The following is a 27,635-nucleotide window of genomic DNA, read 5'->3' on the forward strand; positions in this document are numbered from 1 at the left end:
CAGAGGGTGTCCTTTGAAGAGGATGTGTTCCTGGACAGTGCCATGGAGAGCCACGCAGCAGGCTCTTCCCCTCAGATTACCAGGCAAAGTTTAACAAATGGTATCTGCCTCCAATTATTACAGTCCTCCCATTTTCACACACTAGGAAGCACATCTTTGTGTCTTTACAGCTCCTAAATGAAGAGCACCAAGAGAAATTAATGACTTGGTCAAAGCAGTTACATCTTGCTGTGGATAGAAAGAAGTTTATCAGCAATTGTACTGTAGTCGGCTCATATCCAAAAGATAAAGCACATTTAACAAAGAGTTTGCTTCTGGTGGGCATTTTTAACTTCTATTTAATCCAAAACACTCCCTTGGGGAGTGATAATGAATATCTACCTATTTCTATGATACCCATTACCGTATAACATGAAGCCCTCAGACATATTGCATACTTAGCGAATGAGTTTGTGTAACTTTTTAGAGGAAGCTGGCCATTTCTTGAGTGTATGCCAGGAAATGCCTGAGAGAATCATGTTTCTGTATTTACAGTCTCTGTATGAAAAATGCCCCAGTGACACTACAACTTAAATAGTATAAAACACCTATATACAGATTGATACTTTAAAAGTAAGCTAGCTAAAAACTTGCCGTACAGATGAAGACTTGGAGAAGACACAAAAGTGGCAAAACTTAGTAGTTATTTTCCTAATTTTTCTAAAGCATATGGGAAACAAGAGCTCAGCACTTTTTCGAACCTGCTCCTTTATCTATTTTTGTAGCTCTAATCTAATGATTAGAAGAAAGAACTTTTTTTCCTTGAATTGAAATTCTGGGTAGTACAGATATTACAGCACAGTGCAGGCTATCGCTTCCATTTATTTACAGCTCTGCGGCACCATTCTTCTTTAGAAACATTTGCAGGAATTGAATTGATTGTATGTTAAGTGTTCTTCTTAATAGTTTTTTCATTGCTAGCTAATGGAAATATGGATTCAACATTATTTTAAGCTCAATGCAGTGTAAAAGAATTAGTTTAGTACACTGTAATTATGAGATTTTTTTTTTACAGCACTTAATAGAAGTACATGGCAGAAATAGATCTCTTCAAGCAAGGGAGAAGAACGGGAACATTTTTGTTTCTTCAGTAACAACAACTTGAATATCAAAGCTGTAACAAGGAAGTTGCTCCTCCCCTTTCTTTTTCTTGTCTATACCCTTCAGATTTACATTTGCCACTTAAATAAAGGAGCATGTTTGCAGCATCCCTCAAATTCTACCTTACCAAAAGACCAGAAATATTCTGCTAAACTTTACCTCTGAGCAGGGGAGGGATTCTCCCCTCTCTACTGCAAATTGGGCAGGAGGCAGTAGTCCCAATTGCCGTAGCCCCTAACTTGGTTTCAATGACAGAAGAAATAAGAATACCCTACCCTACCCATCACCTGCCTGCGCTTGTCATCCTGAAGCAATGAAAAAAACATCATAGCATTCCAGTAACTGGGGCAGTAAAAGTAGCCAGAAGATGTTTATTTCTATTCCTCCCACACCCTCTAACCCAGAAAAAAAATCACTTTATCCCCTGTTCCCTGGAAAATTTCACTCTTAAATAGGTTCCAAATCTCCCTCCTTCCCGAACACCCATTTCTGTGTTGCAGTCTTCAAAATGTCTTTCGGGACATTTCCCCTGGAAGGCTAACTTCTCCGTGTGGGCACAAATGTTATTTGTCTGAAGAGCCCAATTTACTGGAAAATTATTGCTCCGTCTCCATCTCCTCTGACAGCTTCCCAGGTTCTCCACGCTGCGCTGGCCCTCCGGCCACAGCAGCCAGCCTAGCTGCTGCAGTGGCAGTTGATTTTTCTTCCAAAGGGAAAACAAGGAAGGTCTCCTGGGCCTCTGAGGTCTCATTACAGAACAAAAGCCAGCACCTTGTAACGCAGTGAGTGCGACAGACTTATGATTTCATGACTCCTTCTGCAAGAAAAAGCCTAAACAAAGCACCATCAAAAGGAAAGGAGATAAGGGGGTCTCTGCTGGTGCCATCTGCTCTTTGCTGTCTCCCTTTCTCCATTTTCTCCATACTGCTCAGAAACTTGCTGAGGCACATAGTCCCCTCCGCCCCTCTTCCTTTTTACTAGGTCTTCAATAATACCTTGCCATGGCTCTACTCGAGGGCTCTAGCAACTGTGGCAACACAAATAACAAGTTAACACGAAAACTGGAAATACTCCATACATGTCAGGTTCCTTAGGCCTCCGAGGAAAATAGTAGCAGGATTCCCAGGCCTAAGACAGTGGTTCTGGAAAGCTGCCATAAAAGGTAAATACCGTATAAAAACCGAGGGTATTTTACCATCTCCTTTTACAGCCTAGTAACTGTAAAGCGTCTTTTTGCAGCGTTGCCCTTCAAATGAAAGGAAAATTCCCCCGTATATTACATTCAATTTTTCAGTTTCTGTTATGTCAAGATAACAATCTTTTGTAACAAGAAGACAAAAGCTTCTCTATCTTCTTGGGATCGATATTATTGCTTAAGCAAGGACAACTGGTATCTCTTTGTTAAGGCTCTATTTTCACGTACTGCCAAAATACAAATACAATTCTAACTCAGTAGATAATAATCGATAATAATCTGCTTTTCAGACCAGATACTGAAGTTGCCAGGATGGAAAACCTACACACACTCTTCAGTCAAGCAGCACTGTGCTCTCCCAAGCCCTGCACGCAAATAAGAAATCTGATGGTGCAGGATGGTCTGTGCAGATGCGCCTGTCCCAAATGTCAGCTCACACCAGCAGAAGGTTAAGGTCTGAAGTAAAGAGAAGTCCCATACCCCCCAAGGCTCCTTTCATACCAGCCCCCCTCTTCCACAGTGTGATCACAGCAGTTTCACTACCGAAGGACCCTTGAGCAGGGAGCTGCAGTTATTCCTAAAGCTAGGGATGCATGACCTGTAAGAAAACGCTGGGGAAATAAATCTGGAGCTAACCACATGTACGCATCTGTACAGAGACACGCAGGCCCTCAAAATGAAAGTCAAGCACTGAAAACTGTGAGAAATTTGTCATTGCTTGGCTACAGCTGCATTGCCTTAAGGGGTCACACATTCCAGGTTTTTAAAACTGGAACATGGGTCAATGCATTTGTGTCCCTATAGCCTCAGAGAGCACTGGGGTGGCACGGTTAATATTCAGAAATCAGGAAAAGGCAATGCAATAGTAGCCCCTACAACCTTAATTCCAGTGACTTAGGCATGTATAAATGAGATGCAGTATTAAATTACATAATAATCATACATACTGCAACAGAATTTGCCCTATAAATTGCTGAAGTGCCTCCCAGCAGAATTTCTAATCTTCATATTTTCAATGTTGTGAACCACAGGAGGACTTCAAAATGGTTTTGAGCTTGACAACTTATAAAGACTTCACCTCAGCCCTTACACACGTGTAGACATTTATGAGCTGTGGGAAAAATCCCGTGAGAAGTATGCTGAGTAGGTGAAGTGAATTTCAAAAGATCAGGCCTTGATGAAATCTGCATCTGCTTTTGCTGGGACACCTCAAAAGGGCATTCTTCTTGTCAAATGTTAACCTCCTGCCCTGAGGAGCGTTGGTGCTTGAAGACACAAGTTTTCTTTCCTCTTTGTTTAATCATATGAGGAAGAATGTACCCGCCCTATGCACGTTCTCCTCGTACGCAGAAGTCGCACATGTTGGGCTTTTGTTAATTGTACAAAGGACGTTCATCTTCGGAAAGAAACAGATTGACACAAAGCATACTGAAAAATAAACAGGCAAAAAAGCTCCACACAAACTTATCTGGTCTTTAGGTCATCCCAAAGCATGGGTGTTGAAGATGTTAAGAAATCAACTGCTGGTCAATTGGGATCAGAACAGAATCCACTGTCCCTTAGGAAGCAGTAGTGCTCAGTTCTGCTCATGCTTGTGCCTCAGATAAGGAAAAAAATAATTCTTATAACAGGAGAGCATTTTAAACATGTAAGCAAGTCCTACTGAGCAAGATGGGGCGCATATCCCTGAAATGATTACTTGAACAGGAATAGATGTAAGCATGCACTGCAGTGGCCCACAGCTCCACTGCAGGGGGAAAAAAAAAAAAGCACAAGTCAAAGAAGACAGCTGGTTTTCACATGAAAGCAGCCAAATTGGGGGAACTATTTCAATAAGCCTTGCCTATTTCACCTTTCCTTCTATCATACAGTGACCACTCTTAACCTCACAAAATTGTTTCCAAGAAAAAAATAAATCTCAAGTCCTTTTTAAACGAGATCGAATTGCTGGTACTGGAAGTCCCCAATGTTTATGCAACAAGGGGCAGCTCTTGGGGCCAACACAATTCCTCCCAAGGATGCCAGTAACGCAGGTCTGTGTTTCTAGTATGATATATACAGTGAATTGTAGAAATTGCAGGTGTTTAGAGAAACAAGGTTTTAAAAAGGACAGATTCAGTATCTTCCTCTTAGTTCTGTCCTTCTTCAGACACTAGAAAGCAATAGATAATGCTTGGATAGCCACTTTTTGAGCAAAGGTAAAAATTCATCTGATATACTGAATCCTAAAAGAGTGCTTTTAGCACCTTCACTGCACAGCAAGACAAAGGCAGTTTCTTAAGCAACTCATGGGCATTCTTCAAAAATGAGTATAAAATTATCCTAGTTTCAAAACCACTGGAAAGACATCACACATGACCTTCACCTAAGGAACTGAACAGAAATTTGGAACATTACGGCTTTTGCTCATTTACAGCACAAGCCAACTATGAAATTATACACACGACTCCATCTAACTGTTGGACTTCTGGGTTTCGCTCCAACAAGCTAGTTCTTAAGATTTTTGAAGAGAAGTCAATTCTTGCAAATTAAGCAGGTGGTTTTCTAAGGGCTGATTTCTGTAACGGACACCCAAACATTCCCCTCTTTTCCACATCCAGGCAGCCCTGCCTTCCCTGCAGATATCTTTCTCTAACCAGTAAGCTCTATGGACCTTGCACTGAACAACGGGAGTCCTTTGACTTCCGGGTATTAAAAAATAAATCTCATTCCCAAATTGCTGAACAAGAAGATAAATGAGATATTCTTGAATCTACTAAGGCAGAGTCTTGAAATCAACCACCTGCACAGCAGATCTACCGGCATTCAGCCCTGTTCCATCACCAGCGCAGTGTGCACAGCGAACGCCCACCTCTCAGCGTGACATGTCTGTCACCAGCACAATACATACAAAAATCAAGCTAGATCACACTTCTGATGATCAAAACGAACTGAGATTTTCAAATGACTACACTGTATTATAAAATCTGGGTTATCACTTGTTTCACCTTCAGATTACACATCTCCAGACCTAAAGGTTTTGAAAACACTGTAACAATGCTGCTGTAAAATGGATGTTCAGCGTAAGTTTTTGACATTCATTTTTGTGCTTAGTGAGCTCAGCGTGATTAGAGCTATTACAGTAACTACCGATGTACTTGCACACCGCAACATAATGAAAAGAAGATGAGAGAGAACGTGTGAGACCACTTAAGGAGGTACCAGAGAAACGTTTTGGTTTACCAGCCCATTTTTTGTGCCATTGTTCTTCTCGACCCACCTCAGCCACATTCCTGGTATGCAGTAGCCACTGCAAGTGTATTAAAACTTTAACAAACCTATGAGAAATGAGAAATTCAGGATTTCTCTTCAAAGTCAGTGTCGCGATCACTCAGCAAAGCACCCACCCTGCTGGGATTGCTTCATGGCAGTACAACTGCTTTGCTCACTGGAGACTCAGGCTGTTTCCCCTCTCATTTTCTCAGTTTCGACTTGATGAATGTGCTGAGTCTGTTCATTTACAGGAGGAAACTCAGGAAAAGAGTTCTTGCTGATTAATTATAGCCTACTCGGAAACAGCATTTTACTAGTCAATTAGAAACAACTCTCTAAGGCAAATTGTATTTCCACGTGCCCACACCTGTTTCTCCAATAAATCATATCATTTTATATTTACACAATGGGCCATATTATAGCACAAATGAGCTGCCTGATGCATTTCAAACACCACTGTAAACTCATATAACATATTAATCAGAACCGAGTAGAATGAGCAGACAGAAACTGGACTAACTGTGCCCTCCTCCAGGCTTCAAACTGGTCAGAAAACTGGTTGGTTTGAGGACTAAGACGACTCAGTCCTACCACATACTGCTCACCTGGCTACAACTCTTAATAAATATGAATACTTCTGCACTTCCACTTTCTTCCTTATAATGTAACAAGTAAATACATTGGGGGGGGAAGTAGAAGCTACCCTCCCTTTTGTTAACTTCTGTCAAATTGAAGCATACCACATTAGCTTTTGTAGCCATTTGGTTAGTCTCAAATTTGCATATAAGGAACTAGGAAAGTGTGCACAATTACACATTACATTTATTTTTTACATTTCATAAAAGACTAAGAAGTCTCCTCAGTTTAGTTTGTAAACACTCCATAGCTCACTATCGACACATGGACACAATACAAGCAGATGAGTATCACTGTGAAGTTTCCACTGTGGAATTATAAATATGGTTCACTGCAGACACATGGCATCTCCCTGAAATTAGTGGGACCAGTGCGCAGACTCAACAGGGCTTTGGACAATGCCCCACAAACCCACTGCTATTGCTAGCTATGTTTCCTAGCAACAAGTTTCTTGCTCCTTATTTTGCAAGGCCATATTTCTGGGAGACGGAGATAAGCGATTCAAAGAAAAGCAGAATAATATTTGTATTATTTTACTTAGGAAAGTTTTCTTCCTTAACATGATCCTGACATAACAAACTCACGGCTTCCCGTTTTTACAGAGCTAGCCAGGGGCTTGAATGGCTCCTGTCTGTTGCTCCAGTGGGCCAGTATGCTGAAGCACACTTCTGGAGCAGAAAAATACAGCTCTTTCACTTCCTCCTGCATATTTTTTTTCCACATCCATTGCCTTTCCTTATCAGAGCATCCTGCACACAGCTCCATGATATGAACTGATGACCCATGTCATATATGCTTCATTGATCCTTTCACTGACCAGCTTCCACCGAGCTGTCTGAAAAGCCCCAAGGTGAAGCAAAGCTAGCGATGCTGCTTTGGGATCCACAAGGCATGCATGGGAGCTGTAAGGAACAGCAGCATGCCGCTGAGGGGAAAGGCGCCCCCTGAAGCTGCGCGGGCAGCAGAGAGAGGCTGAGGGTAAAGAAGCTCTGATTTGTACCTTTAGTCTCCTCAGCAGCTCGCCACAATGGAGCAGAAACTTTGTATGATGCGGTACCACTGAAAATTTCACGGAAGGCAGCACTGAAGATATGGTGCCCTGAATGAAGAGCAGGAAATTATTCGAAAGATGTTAATACACCCATGCACCTTGGACATCACCTTCTCCCTCCATAAAACAAGTCCTATCATCAGAGGCTCTGTGTGAGTTATAGCTGAGAGAGTACAAGAGCATTTGCCTATGCCAGCACTGCAATACAAATAATTTGGTGATAGCTTGGGTATAAAAGGTGCTTTGTAAAACCTGGCTCCACTCTTTTACACATAAATCACAGGCAAATTCATACTTTTCTGGAACAAAGAACATCAGGAAACCTAATTCAGATTTCTAATTCCTGCATTATATGATAATTCTATTTCACCAAATTGCTTTTGCCTTGTGATGTAGCTGCATTTATAATTATTTATTGCCCAGCTCAAGGTTAAGTGAAGGAACAGTCTCACTGAGATCCTGCTTAAGCCCTTATTTTTCACAACGTGCTACAAAAGATTAATTGCTTTCTGTTTCTCCAATAGAGGCAGAATTAAAATTGCCATTTGATACAAACTATTAACGCAGCAATCATTTTGAAGTAGCACATTGCTTCTTATAATTTAATACATTTACCCTCTTTTGCTTATTCTATAAAGTGGTACTTGGCAACCTTAAAAATTTAATTTGTAGAGGTTCCTTTGTAGGACCTGTAAAAATCCAGTCTTCTGCACTCCTGCAGACTCAGGTGAATGAAAAGTAGCTCTCAACAAAGAGCAAACTGGAAACGCAGCATTGTTGAGCAGATGCTATTGAAGATGTTCTGTTTTACCAGCATGCTACTTGGAAGCCCCGAGGACAGTGCTGAAGCATATAATAAATTGTTTTGATAACACAGGCTGACAAAAAGAGCAAGGATACATATATATAGCCTAAATATTTGCTTGCTTAGAAATGGCTGGGGTTTTTTCCTGCCCCCTTCTTTTTTTCTTTAAGTAATGCCACAGGGCTAAGGTCTTTTGGAGAGAAATGATTAGCAACATGCAAAAGACTGCTCTTACTTACAGGCAAAGTCCACTCAGTTCTCATTATGGTTGTGGGTTTTCATTGTATACGCAAATATAAGGAACACCAAGACTGAAGATGATGAAAAATTCAAACACTTGCAAAACCATGATTTATTCCAAACAGTAATATTTAGGTGACCACACATGAGGATCCTACATGTATGATCCCAAAAGCTACTTACCATTTTCAGCACTCAGTGGGAATTTTGGGTGCCCAGCATTTTACAGGTAATGAATGAATAAACAGCTGCCGCAGAAAAAGCTTTTTCTTTCTTTTTCTTATTTTACCTAAGCTGTCTAAGGAACTTCGAGACTGACAATAGCCCTGAATTGGATGGCCACTAAGGCTCCTACATTAATATTCCTTTAGCCCTGGATGCAAGCTCTTTGCTGCATCTCAGGGGTGAAAAAGAAGATCTCTTCATATTTATATATACAGTTCTTAGCCCAGAGGGCTCTCAAGGCTAGCTGTAGCTCCTTGGCATGGCTATGGTACAATAATCATTATCACACAGTTTGGCCTGTCTTCCTTTCCTTGTTCTTAAGTGCTTGTATGATGGTAGTCAAAAGGCTGTATTTGTTGCTAAGACATTAGGATCCTGAACATTGCATAGAAAATAAAAATTAAATTAAATACGTAAAAAAAACCCAGAAGGAAAATCTGTGGTAAAGTACTTCTAATCTCATCTCCTTCCAGATATACTGGGGCAAAAGCTTATCTAAATTCCCATTATTCAGGTATGGTTGGCTTAGGGATTCAAAGTCCTACATCATGGAAATCTCTAGGTTAAAAAGAACATTTTGTAAAAATGAATTTCAGTTCAACATATTCAGTAGCGTGCTTATTTTTCTCTCCATCCTGAAAATAACATTCCTGATGAGGATATAGTCACGTCTTGCCACCAGCACATAAACGGAAGCAGAAGCAGAAGCTCTGAATAGTATTAACCAACCTGCGTTTGTCGGTTCTGGAGTGAATTAACATAAAATGACTCACATTTACAGCTAGGTCTTTAGACTGGCAGCAAAGGCTGAGTAAAGAATCACCTCTTTCCCTTCTCAATCTACATTCTATCAGCCATGAGGGAACCCTCGCCAGACTCTGCAGCAAGAAAACCTGCGTTTATCCTTATTGTTCATAATGATAAATGCCAGCGATACCCCCTGGAAGTGAAACCTCAGCAGGGACTATGTATCACTAGCAATAACAGAAATAATCAAGCTGTTGTTAGAACCAGACACTCAGACAGCAAATTCAATTTTTTTTATTTTCTGTCCAATACCCATGACAGCTACCAGCCATCAGGCATCGCAATTAGCTCATGCTGCAGGAATGCTATCTGCTCTGGTGCGTAATGAGCAAGCTGCAACAGAGAGCAGGACCTGGGGAAGAGGTGAAGAACTATTTGGAGAGGTATCACGTATCCTTGCCGGTTGCTAAGGAAACCAGCTCCTTTCTTTGGGAAGACTCAAGGGCTGCCTCCTTCACACACCCAATTCAGCCTTATTTCACTTGCAAACAAACAAAAGAGAAATTAAGACAATTGCTCACTTGCTATATAAATGCATACAATCTATATAGCTAACGTTGGTGAATCAAAATGAAAATGTCCTTGCAATTACAGAGGGATGCTGTTCTTGCAGACAGTTTAGGCAAATAATAACTGACTGTAACAAAGGTTGAACAAAATTCAGGTAAAGGCACCACGACCTTTTTACATATCAGGGCTGGCCAGCAGAACATCGCTTCAGTTACTGGGACATCATTCTTTAGTTCCTCTGCCCTAACACTGAACACGCGCGGTGGCCCTTCTTCCAGGCAGCTCATACTCACACATGCACTTCTTCTGCCAATCTAAATAAGTGTCCTGTAAGTTTTACAACTACAAAGCATGCTCTGATTCTCATATCGTCCATCAATTGCAACTGTAAGGCAAAAGCCCCACCCCGCAGTGCAGATATCTGGTGTACATTTGGAGTATTTCTTCTTCTTTCTTCAATTATTAGCTTAGACCCAAAAGCCCTCCTGCACTTCTCCATCCCGTTGCATGCTTTTGTCTGCAGGAAAGTTACAGAAAACTGAGCCCCAAAGCCTACAGACCTACTGTGAGCAGCGTGCCTGAAGCAGAGATGGAGATGGCCTCTGCCCCTCCAGAGAGGCCGCCTAGCATTTCTGTCGATGGTGGGCCTCCACTAGTTCTAGAAATGGCAGGATGGTATCAGAAAATAAAAAACTAAAAAACTAAAAAAAAGAAAAGATGAAATCTGTCTTTGCTCTCAAGGACTACAATATAAACCTCTCAACTATTCAGTGCTGGAAAATTCCACCGCAGAAGTGGGAGCACTGTGCATTGATCCAACACAGAATTAGCAATAGAGATGATGTATGACTCTTTTTGGCAAAGAAAAGAGAGAAACACAAAGATTCTTTGTAGACATTGTTGAATACCTTAGAGTGTTCTCTACATCTTAGTGTGGCCTCTGCAATTTTTACAGAGGCTATTTTGAAGTCCTATCCACTGCACAATGCTGTTAGAAATCTTTTCTCTCTCTGCTTGCTCCTGTACATTAACTGACATGAGATTAACACGTATTAATTCTCTCTAAAAAAAACCCCCAAAAAAACCCAAAACATAAAATAAAAAAAAAAAATCTGTATCTTAGTGTGAAACCCTAGGAACACTGTCAGAAATGGCTTAGATTTTAATTAGTGCTAGAGAAGTTGAATAAAACTTGAGAAGCATTGAAAGAAAACCACAAATAAATGCCTGTCGTAAGACTCTTACGGCTGTTGAGCCTACTGGTGTTCTCTTTCCTCAATATTTGCTCTCTCTTGGTGTGAATGCTGAATAATTAAACAAGTCATTTGAGGAAGAACAAAGCTTTTTGACAAAAGTGATTTTGCCTTTTAATTTTCAGAATCAAATACGCTGCAGGGAGTGTGATAGTATTAATTCTGCTATTAATTTAAATTACAGATTTTCTGTAAAGCTGAATGCTGGTTCAGTATTGGTGCAGCACTATTCCTTAATGTCAGAAGGACAACAGGATTTAGTGTTTCTAAGACTAGAAATTTAAAAACTTTTAAGCCCCAGTCATGGCTCTCCCAGCAAGCTTCTGAAAAGTCTTGAATGCAATATTCAGTCACAGAATCCTCCTCCAGCAGTAGGGGAATGAAATCCAAGGTGCAAAACTCTAGGTAGTAAACTCCCTATGGGAAGCTAATAGGAAATACTGAGGAGGTGGATGGGTCTTGGAGCTAATCTTAATCATACACCATGATTCAATAGTGAAATACTATAAAAGCAAGACCTTAAACTTGCAAAAAAAGAGCATAAAATATATAATCAGAACTAAATGGTTTTCTTGCTTTATGCCCTTCTTTTTCATGCACTTAATTCTCTGTTTCTTTACACCTTTAAAGAAAGCACCATAAGAAAGATGGAGAACGTCTCTGAACAGCAGAGATCCTGGTGAGCATTTCCCCTGCAGTGCACATGGGTTAAAACCCTCTCAGGCCAAGGCATCCGGGCTTCTCATATCATGGGAATGCCTAAAGTTGGAACCAGATCATAAAATCAAATCAAAAAAAAAGGGCTCCTCCTCCTCCAGATGTGATTGGGGGGGGACAGGGGGGGACCAAAACCAACACAAACTGAACAAGGCTGAAGAGCAGTCCCCTAGGTTCACTACAGGCACTTCCATGGCACACCCGTCAGAAGAAGTCTCTAAGGCAGCTGGCAGGAGGAGCGCTCAGCTCTGCCTTGCAGATGCTCCTGGTCCGAGACACTCAGTACTGTCAAAATGGAAGCACTTGTAGGTAAAGCTTTAAGTTTCTTAAAACATAAAATACTTGGACAGAAACTAATAATATCAGTGTGGATCGCTTCAAGATCACAATTTTTAACTTAGGCCTCCTACGGCAATTGCTGCAAACTCCTTCTTGATCTGGCCCTACCATTTAATAAAACGCTTTTAAATTTCAAAGCCTTACATCAACATTAATGATGATGTAACTTAAGCAGCACTACGCTTAAGTTTCTAAAACAGTAGGGCTCTGTCCCTCCCACTCCTACCAAGCCCCGGTAAAAATGAGACGCGTGGCCCCTGCAAGGCTTTTCAGGAGAAGCAGTATCTGCTGTAAAAAAATATGGGATTAAACACAGATGGACACCTTCAGTACAAATCTGTTTCAATAGTGCGGTAAGCAATTACTGTTGGAGAAATAGTTTCTTCAGATAATTAGATACTTAAAAATTGAAGTTGTTTATGTTTATATAAGCACAGAAATTATAGATGGAATTATGCAAACAAATCTCTCATGGACCATGAGCTCCTGTCAGGTTGCTAATGAAGGTAGAAAGCTGCAATCTTTCTTTATAAGGTTCTCTAATGGCCATGATAACAAACCAATTTTGTTTTTAGTGCTGCACATTTCCCTCCCCCCCCCTTTTTTTTTCCTCTCAGTATCAGTTTATAGTGACAAATGCTTTCAGAAGACAAAGAGGATGAAAGAGACTTGAAGATAACACTCTTCAATTATACTGACACCTAAATGATTAAATTAAGCAAGAATTCAGTATTTCATTGTCAATTTGACTCTGATTTCTACCTAAACAAATTTATGGACTCTCCTAAGGTACATTTTGTCTTTGCTTAAAATTTGTTTCAGAGATGCATTAAAGAGACAATTACCTCTTTTTCCCTACTGGAAGCTGTGAAGGCTAATAATACAGTACTCCATCAGAAATATTACCTTTCCTTCAAGACAAACATTTGCTGTTTATGGAAGGTCCATGGATACTTATTAAGAAAGGACTCTACATCCAGGCAGTGTTCAGATATATACTTCCCTCACATAACGACTTCCTTTTGCCCATGGTGCTACTGTACACAACCAACTATTCTGCTTTTAGGAAAAAGCGGAGATTTCCTATGCAATCTGAGCCTTCTCCTGCTACCTGGGCACTGAAGCAAGTTACAAGGGCAACATTTGTTGATTCTCAAATGTATGAGAAATCTTAAAATCATTACATTAATTGCAGGAATTCAAGACCATCCAATTATGCCAAATACCATTTATTTTCTCTGGAAATAGTGTAAACTTTTGACTGGAAGATTTTTCAACCAAATACTATAGGTCTTAACTTTAATCTCCTCAAAAGATGATCTTCATTACTGATGCAAAACACATGCCACAGATTTTTACCTTACAACTCTGTGATCAACCAAGCTAAGTGCCTGTTAGAACTATGACCCAAACAAGAATCTAAATATTATTTTATCCATAAAATTTCTGTTGCGCTATGAAATTATCTAGAATACATGAGGCAGACATACCACAATAAACCAAAGTAGGAAAAAATCATGTAAATTTTTGCAGCTTGTTCATTTATGAATGGCAATAAGAACAGTTGCATATCCCAAAGTAATACTCATGTACTTATCCAGCTCATGTTTATGAAGCATTTTAAAGATGAAAAATCCTCGAAGTGCACAGCACTTGCTATAATGAAAGAAAATAGAGACACAGATATAAAATAACACATTGCTGATTTCTTCTATCATGATAAAATACAAGTCATTACTGATTTATCATCACTATATCTCTATTTTTCTATTCAAACACAATAAGTAGGATTGAAAGCTTTCAAAACTATCAATATAGAGATAATTACTGAAGAATGAAATACTGATGATGCTAAACGTGCAATTTATAGAGTACTGCTAGATGGGAATACAGAAATAATATTTTCTTCTGTGTGGTTACAGAACTGGGCGTTTCACAGTATCTTAAGCATCACCTGTTACAGAGTGCAGAAATGAGTAATAGCAATATACCCAAATACTCTGAAAAAATAAGCATGCTGTTTTTGCGAACAGCTGTCTGAACATGTCCTAAGAATCCACCTGCAATGTCCTACGCATACCATGGTGTGACAGACACCGGCTTGACGCTGTGGCCCCACTCAACGGCAACACTTTGAAAAATTTTGCATTGCACGGGACTGGACACAAGAATGGTGCAGAAGCAGCATAACAAAGAGCAGCAACGACGGTATGTATCTGAGTGAAATAAAAGTATTTCTGTTTACAGACCATGCTACCACGCCGTCAGATACCACATTTTGGCTTGAACAGAAACGAACGTAATTCAAATGGCAGAGGCTTTTATACAGTCTTCATGGACAACTCTCTTTGCACCAGGCTTCTGCTTGAAATGAGTCACTTAGGTTCTCATACAAGCTAGCACTTAAGGAAAAAAAACTAAAAATAAAAAAGGTAAATAAACACACAAAAAAGTTCTCGTCCTTCTCTGCAAATGATTTATTGCTGCCAGAGCTCTAATCTAATTTTAGGTGAGCTCATCTTTTTTTCTGCCCTGGAGCCATTTTAACTTAATATTGCTCTCCTTCCAGAGCCACGAGGGAATACAGGCTCCCTTAGCCACCACAGATGCTGTACTGACATTTTACTTTAGCTGTTTGCTGTAAAAGTCATCAATATCGCTCTGCTCCTGAAGAGACCTTTTCTAAGAAAAATGAAAACAAATTGCTGGCATTAGATCAAACTTTGACCTCTGCAGCCCAAAGTGGGGAAAGTAAGATCTGAACTCCTCGCTGCTGCTTTGAAAGCTTCCAGAAGCTTCTCCAAGCAGGCAAACTTTTTTATTTTAATAAAACATTTTCTGAGCTGCCAGGCTGAAGCTGCCTCCCTGTTCACGCTGCCGTATGAGCCAGCCGGCAGGTACAGGCAGACAGCCTGGGCTCCCACGGGCCTGCCTGCGCTGCAGCCGTCCTCTCTCTGAAGCAGCAGCAAGTGTTGCAAGGTCTTTGGGGAAACCATTTCAGAAATCATCTTTTCATCTGCCTCCTTCCCATCTGTTCCCCCTTCCCATCCTCAATATTCCTGACCTGCACTCTGTGTCGCCACAGCTATTCTCCTTCACGTCTTTATTTTCCTGCCCCTAGTTATCCCTGGCTCCTGCACAACCTGCTCACATGCTGATCTGAAGCTAAGTCTGCATGGGAAGGGAAACTGCAGTTTGAGACGCTCGCTTGTTGGTTGCCATTTTCCAGTCATGTACCAGTTTCTAGGAAGATTTAAACGGGGGGGTTTTGTGTTGTTTTTGTTTGTTTGTTTGGTTTTTTTTTTTTTTAAATGACTGTGATTACTCTGCCAGTTTTCCCTCAAATAACCCTCAGAGTAACTTTTTGAGCTCATCATCTAATTTCTATCACATTTGACACAGAGACGGAAGCTGCAAAGACATGACATTTCTAAAGTTTCATAAAAATAAGTGGCTTGAAAGAGGAGAGGTGCACCCCAGCTCACCTGCCCTACTATCGAAAGGCTGCATTACGAGCTAGCAGTTATTTGCTCCGTTTAGGTGCCACCAATCAATCTGGTGCCATAACACTGCCTCCTGCCCAGCAAGCAGCTACTGGGCATCAAAGAGGAGCCAGAAGAGATGAGCATTTTGCAGGTGGGCTGAAGCCACAGGGCACATGAGAAGCAAAATGTACCTGTGTGGGCAAGCTGACAGGAAGAAAAGCAGACGCAGCGACACTGGGCATGAAACCACCTGAAACCATCACTGAATCATTTGGTTTTTTGGTGTCTCAGTGCTTACAGTGAACCTCCTGCAATAAATCTGTAGCATAAATAATACACTTTCCTATACTTTAATTTCTCTTTTATTTTAGTACAAATTATGTGACATTTTGGAAAGCTAGTTATCTTCCAAATGCCAAGGGATGCGGTGGAACATAAATTCAAATGATCCTTATACCACCTCCACGAAAAGATCTGTAGGAAACCGCAAGCTGCTTCCTGGCATGCGTACCACATGCTCGGACGACAACTATGGGAAAGGATATATCTGAGCTCAAAGGGATGAACCAGCTTGAGGAATCTGTTCTCAGCCAAGTCTCAAGATCTGAAAATAGCTAAATGCTTAAAATCATCGCCACAGCAGGGCGTCTAAACCGTAGTCACAATGTTTTCATTTTTAAACAAGAGATAAGAATAATGTTTCCAACTGAGCAGGCAGCTGAAAGAGTGAATTGCAGGAAAAGACTGACACGCTAGAGATTTTACACAAACTCCTTGACTCATGTTTTCCAAACATGTAAGGAAAATGATGCAGTAAACACAGAAACAAAATTAGCATTTGCATCTCTGAATTGTCTGTACCCAAACATAACAGCTCCTGTGCCACAATATATCTTTAAAACTAGAATCTCCTCAAGATCAAATAGCTGGATCTTCTCCAGAACATCACTCAAGTGCTTCAGACCATCTCTTGTGCACTTCATTTACCATAATCTCCACTATGCTATGGATGTAGCATTAAACTGATGAATATGGTTTTATAACACAGTAGACCCAGATAATGTCGTCTAAGTTGGTTTGCACTTAGGTTCAAAGACCTGCTGTATAGAGATAATAAATATGGTACCAGACTGTCAGGCAGGAGAAGTCAGAAGAGACAGATTACCTTTGTGCAATATCTCACCCCTTTCTCTCTCAGGAATGTATAAATACAAACTTATGAAAGCAGACACAGTCAGCCACCGCGACACTGACCAAAACAACACTCATTTTATTAGAACACAGAACAGCTTAAATTAAAAAAAAAAAAAAAAAAAAAAGTCATCAATTGCTTAGTTATAGCTGTGTTTGCTGTGTCTTTGTTTCCCTGAGTGCCTGACACATTGTGAACAAAATTGCCAGCAGCCGCATTACAGAGACAGGTTGACGGGCTGGATGACCCCATAAGTCTTGTTCATGTCTCATGTCTGGGCTCTTGACTTGCATCTTAAAAGACTTTCGTATCAATGCCTTTGCAGGGAACCTGCTTTGCCATTCAGAAGGGTTTCTGCCAAACCCGGACAGAAAGAGGAATGCTTTGTCCTACCTGGCACATCTGTAATTGCAAGCCGTACCGGGAACCAACACCCCCCCCCCCCCCTTGGAGTTACTGTTTGAGACACCCTACGAGGGGAGGTGTGCACTAAAGAAACACGCAATCAACAACTTAAGAAAAAATAAAAATCTCCAAAACCAGAACGGTTTATTCCCTTGAAATGCAAGGACCCTTTCAGGAGCACAACCCCTGCCCTCCCCCAACACGCACCAGCCCAACTCTGCCTACCTCCCTTTTGCTCTGGTGTCATCAGGAGTGGCATGACACAGCAGGAAAAGAGACCGGTTCACTGTGAGACCTGCTACTCACTCTCTTACAGTGTAACGGCCCCCCTTCCAGCTGCACGTTGCTGCAGGGAGCCGGTCCCAATGGGCACCAACCACACGGACCACCTCACCGCTCCTCGGGCTCAGGGAGAGCAGAAGGTGGTGGAGCACGACCAGTCCCTTCTGTATTACTACAAACCTGTCCACCGTGTAGGGTCTTACAAAGGTTTGGGGGGTTTGCATGATGAAGGACAAACCACAGTGGTTGGCTTGAACATGCAACGTGACTGCTCACACCAGCTCCCTGCCGGCACTCTCTGTGCCCCATCACGTGGAGCATGAACACTGAGGACATGGCACTGCGCGCAGGACAGCAGTGGTGGAGAACACAACCTCCGCTCTTCCATTGCTCGGTATCTCCAAGCAAAGGGTCTCTCAATCTGTAATTTTCACTGTATTTTCAAACAGAACAGCGACTGGCTTTCTCCTCTGTTGTTCAAATTCAAAATTAAAATGTAACCAATAGGTTTCACCAGCAAAGGCACTGCGAGCAGCTGAAGAAATGAGTAACAGATGTAAATACCTGCTTGCTGTGCAGTCTGTGGGATCTGTTGACTCCGCTGTGCATTGTACTGAACTGAGGCAATGGGTCTGTACTGCTGAGTTGTTGAGGTAGGGTACTGACCAGATGGGTAATAATACACTGGCATCTGCAGAGAAAGAGAGAACAGCAGCTAACTGCATACTCTAAAACTCAAAGATTCACAAAATAAAACAAAACTGGAAGGGAAGCAAGAGTTCAAGTCAAACATATTAGTGGTAACAGTAATCAAGAGGAGAGGTTTGCATTGTGTCTCTTCGAGAACTGCTGCTTGCTTTCAGCTTTGCTAGGAAAAGGGCTATCAGTGCCCAAATTTCTTCTCAGATACTTTAAGAAACAGAAGAAAAAGCATTTTAATTAAAAGAGACAAAAACGTACAGGATGCATAAAAAGCTACATACATATACCAAAGAAATCACAGTAAAATATCAAATGCTGCAGAAAAATGGATGCAAGCAACAACTTCTGCGTCAACATAATACATATAGACAACATGTTGAACCATTAAGTGAACTCTGGAGAAAACAGTCAATTCAAAGCAAAGAATGGCCTGGAGTAAAAATATACAGAAGTGAGATAGAGGGAAAGATGGAGTGTGTGTGCCCTTAACACTTTTAAGAAACGATTATTAAATTCACACTTTTGTTTAACAGCTACATCCTTTCTTACACGAACGTTTCCGTGTAAAGCCTCTCTCGCACTTGGTGTGAATACAATTACAGCTCAAAAAACAATCATAGTTGTTTTCTTGCAGGAGCTGAGCGTAGTCATTGAGTCAGCAAGTTCTGCCAGGTAGGCTTCTTTTTTCTATTATTATTGTAATTATAGAGCAACATGTACTACATCACCTTATCACATAGGTGAACATGGAAGTTTCAGGGTGACTGGAGCTAAAGATTTTTCCTATACGTCCTATACCACCATTACTCAGATATTTGAGCTAAACAGTTTTCAACTGACCCTTGGCAAGTTCAAAGCACTCAAAATTTTTCATTTTCAGTTGCAGTGGATTCTGTGGGTACGTGACAGAGTTCAGCAGTGTATAGTATCAACAAACTGCAGAGGGCACAGGCTTGGAAAACGTTGCTCCTCTTGTGACTTCTGCCATATCTGTCAGCATTTCTTTATAAATTATACAATTTCTTTTTTCTTTGTGTGTGGCATTTATCCTACTTAGACATATGCACAGAGTCATACCAAATGCTTTTGGGTTTTTTTCATACAAAAATAAGAACTCTTTTTGCCACTTTTATTTGCATGGAAGAAATGTTCCTGGAACAGCTCATTCAACTTGACTACCCATAAAGTATTAGCAGAGTAAAGGTAACTGCATCCTTTTGTATACTGGTAGGACATCTCATAAGAGAGATCAGAAATTTTCCTAGAGATGATGTCAGATGAGAAAGGACAGGCATAGATACAAAAGACTAGGCAAGAAGAGGGTATGGATGGCTCATTTGGCAAGTGAAGACTACGGAATAGGTAACTGTGGTAGGAAAAGTATCAGGATCAGCAAAACTGGACTTGGCGATGCTAATGAAGTGAAACCCCCAGACCAACTGACAGTCAATATCACCTGTCAATCAAGAGATTGAATACCCATTCATTCTTCAAAGTCTACTGAATCAATGGAAATCACATAGCGCTTTTTTTTCCTTCCTCCCACCCCTCCCAGATAATATTGGCCAGATTCAAACAAATACCAGAAAGACAAAAACGTTTCAATTGGAAAATGTTGTCAGCTATCCTCCCTCCAGACAATACCAAGTGACACCTAATGGCTACAGCCTGCCTTTAAGTAATTTGTTTTGTGAGAGACTAAAGTAATAAAAGCAAAATAACTTTGCAAAATGGACAAAACCATGATGAATTTGTTTTTCTGCAAAGAAAAGCCACAAGGTATAGGACAGTTGACCCAGACATTTCAGGGGCAAAAATCACTCTTTAACATCGTAGCAGTGTAAATAAGGGATCAGGCAAGTTCAATGTGACAAACTCATCTTGTGGAAACCTCTACAATAGGGGATTTGAAAGTAGAGAAGACTCAGCCTAAGTAAAGTCAATGCAAATAGTTGATCCTGCCTTGGAGCAGGGGAACAGAGTAGACATCCTCTCAAATATTCTTTATTTTCTATTACCGTATTCTACAAATTAAAGAATATTAAACCCCTGTGGAAATACTCTCACTTCTCCTGGCTGCAGCTTAATCTCACTTAAATTTATTTGATTTACCCTCAACTTCCTCATTTTCCTTGTGCAGACAAGCCCCTAGATATTTGAAAATACACGAGCATATGAGAACAATGTGAATTATCTCTTGTGGAAAGATTCTGTAGGTATTAACTTTAAAACATAGCCTAAAGAATACAGGTTTTGAAGTAAGGTTTATAGCTGAACATGCTTAGCACAAAAATATACATACATTGAAGCATTCAGAGTAATTTAGAAACAGGTATTTATTTTTACCACACAGATAACACCTCAGAGTTAGTCCAAGGGTTTTCTCCCTTTCTCTCATTTTCTCAGTTCATTGGAATACATTTGTTATATACCCCATTTAGAAGCTTATCAGAGTGCAATCTATCAGCCTGAAAAATGTTAGCAGTAGGAGCACTGGGTAAAAAAAAAAAAAAAAAAAAAAATCATTTCATTTAGAAAGATTAATGGATGAATTTGCTAGCAGTCATGCACATATCACTTGCAAAGAAGAGGTTTGGTTTGGGGGTTTTGTTGTTTTTCTTAAGAGATCAGACATTAAAAGAAGGGTCTGGTGTAAAATATAGACATGGATAAAATAGGTCTTTTGTGGTCTAGGGGTTTGGAAGGATCCACTTTCATTTATCTTGAGTACATCTCTGCATCAGTAGTTGAAACATGTTATTTGTCCTTTCTGATATTACTTTAGTGAACAGTGGAATTAGAGGGATCAGAGATAACAAGTATCACTTACGTCATCTACTCTGACCCTCTGGAATTTTTTAGTTTCCCATTACATCAGTGTTACTAACACCTCTGCTTATGTGCTCTTCAACAAAAAACATTACAGTTCTGTAGCAGCCTACTGCTGCAATGCCAAATTATACTTGAATTGCTTTCCCGTGTGAATGCACAATCTAACCTTGGACTTTTTGCTTGTGTAACATATTTCATTTACAGAACCGGGAAGTTTCCACTACACTAACAAGCATGCTAATACAGCTATATGGTTATACTAAAAAAAAAAAAAAAAAAAATTAGAAAAATATACCCTTCTAAGACCATAACCTGAATAAACGCTGTCGTCTTTAGTCTCAAAGCATAGTTTCTTGATCGTAATCCTTGACACTGTGAAAAATCCCCCCCCTTTACCATGGAAATAGTTGACAGACAATCCTTACCCCCTTGGATATTCTTATTTTGAAGGTGAATACCCTTTTTTGGAGGCGGACCATTCCAACGCACCTCTATTTTTTCTCCCATATACATAATTTTCTTTATTTAACTTAAACTGTAGCAGGACTAGGCACATCACTTCAGAGACACTCATGAAATGGCACCAACGGACATTACATTTTCCTCCTTCTAATGCGCTTTTTCTCTAGATGATGGGCAGAAACTCAATACAGCACTGGCTTTCTGCTTTGTTCTGTCCACGTACAGTTCAAAACCCATTACCAGATCGGGTCTCCCTTGGACTGCTCTCTAACAACATCCCTCAAATTCACAGGTATATTGCTTATTTCCTCATGGTAGGAATAGGATTCTATACAACTTTCAGGCTGATTTTACTTTCCTAACCTATCTCCCTACTGACTTACAGCTTGATTCTGCCATCAGACAGGTATTCCACCTTCTCTTAACATCGCTGACAACCAGTTAGGTTTGGATTAACACCTTCATCCAGATGATTAGTGATGCTGACACTATTGCTCATGGCAGCTACAGTTGCATAAACGGGAGTAGAGACAACAGAAACCACAGTCACGTATGGACACATGGAGGTACTGTTTCTTCCCAGTATCTAACTGACTGGGATCAGTCATTCTTCAAGGATTTTTCTCTCCTCCCTATCCCCCAGCCTCCAGAATAATTACAATAACAGTAACAAAAAATAATGGCCTGTGTACAACTACAGGCATGTTCTCCAGTATCATCTTCTAAGATCATCAAGGAAAGACCCACTCACTTGCAGTGACTCCCCAGCCTTTTTCATAACAAGTTCCCTAGAGGAGAAATGCTATGAATAAAGATTTTGTCTTAGGGTAGCTATGGAGTCTCTAGGAGGGGGCTTCTGCAAAGAGACTGCTAAAACCATTAATGACACAAAATTAATTCAGGTGAAAAATCCCTCAACATGTGTATTACTTCTCCCAGACTCTCCAAGAATTCATGCCATCTCATTTTTGGACATCATTTTGCCAGTACAGCTTCCATAAAGAATGAGTCAGAGGTGAAAATAACTTTAAAAGGAGTGTATGCTTTCCTATTGGCATAGTACTCGCAGTTTTTCCATTTCTTCATTTGCAGAGGCAGAGCAATGACAAGCACCAATAAGAGAGTGCTGCAGAAACTGAACGTGGACCCTTGCTGAAGTGCCCGGGCCCCTAAGTGCTATAGAAGAACCATCAGAAAGAGAAGAAAATTGAAAGTAGAAGAAAATAGAGAAAGTAAAGATGTATGTTTGCTGTTTGAGATACAGAAAGCAAACAGGAATTTGCTGCTAAAAGTCCCTTTCAGCACACCTGGAGTAATGGTTGAGGTTTGGGTTGTTTTTTGGGTTTTGGGGTTTTTTTGTTTGGTTGGTTAGTTTTGGGGTTTTTCCAATTGGCTGAACTAAGACCAAACACTATTTTCATGTTATTAAATCAGGACTCTGTTGTCAAGCTGGGGAACAGCTGTGATGAAAGAAGCAGCAAAAGAAATGCAAGGGGTCCTCTCACCACTTCGTAGGCATGTAATTTCAAACTCGGTCTGCTTCTGCTTTGATACAGACTGGAAGGGAGAATCTTGGAGAGCAGCTGTAGAGCCACATCTAATTGAACTTTAATACAAAAGCGAATAATTTAAATAAAGTACCTTTGGGTTTGTAGTCTTGGAGAGCATTTCTTTCTCCTCCTTTCCCAAAGGAAATGATCATACTCACAGGACCTCCACCCAAGTTTTCTTTGCTCTCATATTTTCCACCAGCACACAGGGCCTCACAGCCAACCCACTAGAACCTTATCAGCAATGCATTTACAGGAACTAATTAGCCATTAGAGTCAAGCCTCTTTTTTACTCGTATAAATTCAATAGCAACATTTAAGATATAAAAGTGCTTTTACATTGATTGCATTGATTAATGCATCACATAATGTTCTGCATGCATTACCATTTTTATTGCCTTTTTTCTTTTTTTTTTTTTTTTTTTTTTTTTTTAAGCCTGCCTCAGAGCACCTGCTTTGACATCGGAGAGCAGCCTTACTATTGCATCTAAGCCCAAAAGAGTTACAGGTCATTCAGATTGCCAATAGCCACTGTCACAGCAATGTTTTGCCACCGGCCGGACAGGGAGTCAGGGTCTAGCTACCCTGTGCAGAAAGCAGAGCTGTTAGGGCAGAGGAACTACTATTTCCCAAAGCTTCGCTCATCTTTCCATAAGAGGGATCGCCTATTTGGTGTACACGTGCTACAAGTAGCATGCAAGCCACCGTGCCGTATTCTAGGGCTGAAGGGAATGAATTAAAACTTGAAACGTTGATCAGAAGTTCCCATCTGCACACGCAGATGCAGAGAGTTGCTGCCCCCTCTCCCTCCCGGCAGACCACGGCCCCTGCGCTTTCACGGTATAGGCACATGGGCAGCAGGGACTGACCCCCGCCCCGCGCCCTCTTCCACACAGGTATCTGGACCAGGCAAGGACTTTTTGGAATAGCGACAAGCTAGAGGTGAACGGTGCGCGTGGTGCAGTGGATGCAAAGGAAGCTGATAGCGCTGAATTTCTCACCTTTCTGCACCCGCCAAGGACAAACCATTCCCCAGGGAAATAACTGAAGTTGCTGCAAACCCAAAAGATATTTTTCTGCCCTCAGTAACTTTTCACTTTGTTAGAAGGTAGGAGGAAAGCGCCCATACGTACTGTATTTGGGGTAAGAACAGAAACACAGTGGCCATTAGACACACCAGTGCAGCACTGGTCCTACAGCAGCCTCTATATGAAAAGGCACCTCCTCATCACTTGTCCTCTGAAGAAGTTTATCTGCCTCTCCAGTAGCACCAGGGTGAGTATTAATGAGGGAAAACAGCTTCACAAAGTAATACTACACCAGAACGAGCAGCACCCTGCTGCACACGCAAAGGTGAAATCCAATGCTCCTGCCCCAGGTGATGAAGGCTCAGCCACACGCAGGCAGGAGCAGCCTCTGCAAAGCCAATCAAGGGGGGGTCCAGCAGGGACCCCGGGGCGGGCTGCAAACCTGGTCTCAGCCAAGGGGGGAGAAGAGGAGGCACGAGGTCCCCCGCCATGGCAGGCAGCATGATGCTGCAGCCCCCTCAGCTCCCGCAGCAAACCCCGGCCAGCAGGGCTGGGAAACGCATCGCTTCGCCTGCTGCGGTGATAGCTTGTAAAATGGAGGTGCTCGCATTTATCGGGTTCACTAGAAGCGTCGTGAGGTTTGATTAAATGATGCTTGAAAACACTGAGGGCACTGGGGGGTTGTACATGAGGAGAGAAGCCTGGACAGCCTCTACTTACTCACTTAGGAGGCACAGTCTAGATGGGGAGATGGATTAATCAGGGGATTCTGCTCTTCAGGTTGTTTTTTCCTCACAAAATTTTTCTAAAAATGCTACATTTGGCAGAGAGTGAGATCTTTTTCTAGCAGTATTTTCAATTTAAAAAAAAAAAATCACATTATATTGAACTTCAGCTCCTTAAAAATTATTTTTTGCAAGCCTTCTCTCAAAAAATAGCTGCATAGTTTCTAACTACAGAAACTACGGATGTCACAGTCCTCTATGGGATGTGAGCATCCAGTAGTTTTCAGATTTCTTTTATTGTTAATTAGTGATCTAATTAACTAGATCTCTAGCCCACTTAAAACATGATAACAGTATAAATTCTTCATTAATGTGGCAATACAGAATCCCATTAACAAAACTCAACTGGAGATTTTCAGTAAAGAAGTGGCAAACTAAAAAACCCAGTACGGTTTACACTACTTTTACATTAAAAGAAACGGTGAAGGTTTTTTTACTTTACTTTTTATATATTTTCATCTAAAAGATAAAATGAAAACAGGAGAAATGATATTAATACCCTTTTAAGGTAGAGTTTAAATGAAGTTATCTATAATTGGATAAAGAAATTTGGCTTTTTAAAGTGTACGCCTTGAAAATGGGCCAGAACATCATCTGTGCATTTTACTTCTTGACAGTAATCACTTTCAATATTCTGTAAAGGTACCCAGGAGACAAGCAGAGATGTTTGGTAGTGAACAGTAAAACATAATCAGTCTTCAGGAAGACAGTTAAAATTACCGATCTGTGACATCTCACATATTCAAGTCAATTAAATATGATTAACGACTACCTGGGCTGATGTGTGTGTTGCTCTTTTGGTATATATACAGGGAAAAAGGACTACAGATATTTACTCACCCTCCTTCATATTCATGTGCAGATGTGTCCTGGAGTACGAACATATGTTCAGAAAATGGTTTGAGGATAGGGAAGGAATTGCTGAAACCCAGGAAACGATAGAGGCTTTGCAAGTTTCCTGCTGCCTAAAAATCTGCTAAGCTTTTACCAGGGGGAAAAAAAAAAAAAAAATCTAGGATTTGGATAATTTTTTTTTTTTTTTATATTCTCTTTCTGACGTTATAATGAGCACCATGCCAAGCTGGCAGCGAAGGTTTTGCCTACCTGAGCAGGTGGCGGTGGTTGTTGCACAAAGCCCTGGGGTGGTGGCTGCAGCACTTGCTGGGATACTGGTGGACCTGAACCTGTAAAGCCTCCTGGGGGAAGCTGCTGACTTGGGGAAGCCATAATGTAACCCGTCTGCTGGGCAGGCTGCTGCAAGATAGGCGATGGGTAGACAGGACCAGAAGGCGATTCGGGGTTGTCTCCTGATGATTGACGACTCAAGCTCATCTGGTTAAACTGTGTTGTCATGTCATCTCGCTGCAGGGCATAAGGCAGTAGAAAATGATGTAGACATGATGTCTGCAGTAGACACGCAAATTAGCAAAACAAAATAGGTTCAAACAGAGCACAAGGGGGAAAGGAATCACTCAGCTCAAATAAGTGCCAAACTTTGCATGGATATCTACAAAAATGGAAGCAATTAAAATGAAAATAACTATAAATGCTTTGACAAAGACTTCCAGACTGCAAGGTGAATGGCATGGCTTAGCATAAAAGCCAATTGTTTTGGCTTTTACTCTGCCCCCCCGCCCTCCCCCCTTATTCCAAAATGACAAGTGAACTTTACAGCGTTCAAAAGAAGACATTTTAAATATAAAGGACAGGAAAATAACGTTATGAATACCTCTTCCCCCAAACACAGAATTCCTTGGCCAACCACATGCTGGTAATTTCACCTGTGTTTCAAAATGATCCCAAGGGGAAGTCAGTAGGATTCATGTGCAGACCTTTTCCTTTTTGGACTGTTTTGAAAATCCAAGGTTGTAAACATAGAAAAGGTAACAAAAAGCTAAGCCTTCCGTGGCTATTTCAAGGCTTTTTATTCAGTGTCAGAAAGAAACACGTACTTTATTTGACTGGAGGTGGGGAAAAAACACATCTATGGTAAGATGAACGTACCAAATAAAGTCAATGGACCTAAGTTTCATTACATGCTGGTAATGATACAAGGATTCTAGACAGCACCTGTTCAGTCTTGCAAAAAGATCCATACTAATCGAGGCTCTCAAGTTTACTCTGTGAAGGTCGAAGATTTACAAATGTGGTTCTATGCATCTTCCTTTGTGCCATTATCATAAGACTCTTAAATACTCCACATTAAAATGTACTCTATACAGCAATAAATCCAGCATAAAACTCCATCATGTGCTAATATGCAGATCATGGTCCCTTCCTTATACCCCTTCACAGACAGGGAATAAGCACTATAAAAATGCTTTTCACTTAGAACATCCATGCTGTTTTTTAAAAGGAGCCTCTTAGATTTTGTTCACATCCCTGTGGTGTCCATTCTCCAAAACCATCCTGCACAATGTATTTTTTGGAAAAAACTCTAAAATAGAAAAAAAAAAAAAAAGTTTGTTTGTGGAAAGCACTGCCAGAGACTGCACAGAGACTCACTCTCCCACTCTGAGAGCAGATACCATGGGCCAACATTTTATACGTTCCTGGCAGATCTTCAGGTGGCGTAAGAAAGTAATGCTGCTAACTTTACCATCATCCTACATCCATATTCAGGCACATAAGTTGCCTGTCTGAAGTTGTTTCTTTAAAAAGCTAGGATATTCGTTACCTGGATGGCAAACAGAGATTCTACAAGAAACTTCATTGAGCCTGGAATGTCTCTGGATTTGCACA

General features: G+C 40.9%; 1 protein-coding gene across 6 annotated transcripts in view; it reads right to left on the bottom strand.

The window, feature by feature from the left end:
* Positions 1 to 27,635, bottom strand: part of ARPP21 (cAMP regulated phosphoprotein 21) — a 202,723-nt gene that overhangs the window by 21,233 nt on the left and 153,855 nt on the right. For all 6 annotated transcript variants that reach the window (XM_082334125.1, XM_082334126.1, XM_082334123.1 and 3 more), the window contains 2 exons: positions 25,998 to 26,255; positions 18,099 to 18,225 (listed from right to left, as the gene is read on the bottom strand). In XM_082334125.1, the coding sequence (XP_082190251.1) occupies positions 18,099 to 18,225; positions 25,998 to 26,255 (385 nt within the window). The remainder of the gene's footprint in view (positions 1 to 18,098; positions 18,226 to 25,997; positions 26,256 to 27,635) is intronic.

The sequence above is a fragment of the Platalea leucorodia genome (assembly GCF_965183815.1).
Source record: "Platalea leucorodia genome assembly, chromosome: 1".
Taxonomy (NCBI): domain Eukaryota; kingdom Metazoa; phylum Chordata; class Aves; order Pelecaniformes; family Threskiornithidae; genus Platalea; species Platalea leucorodia.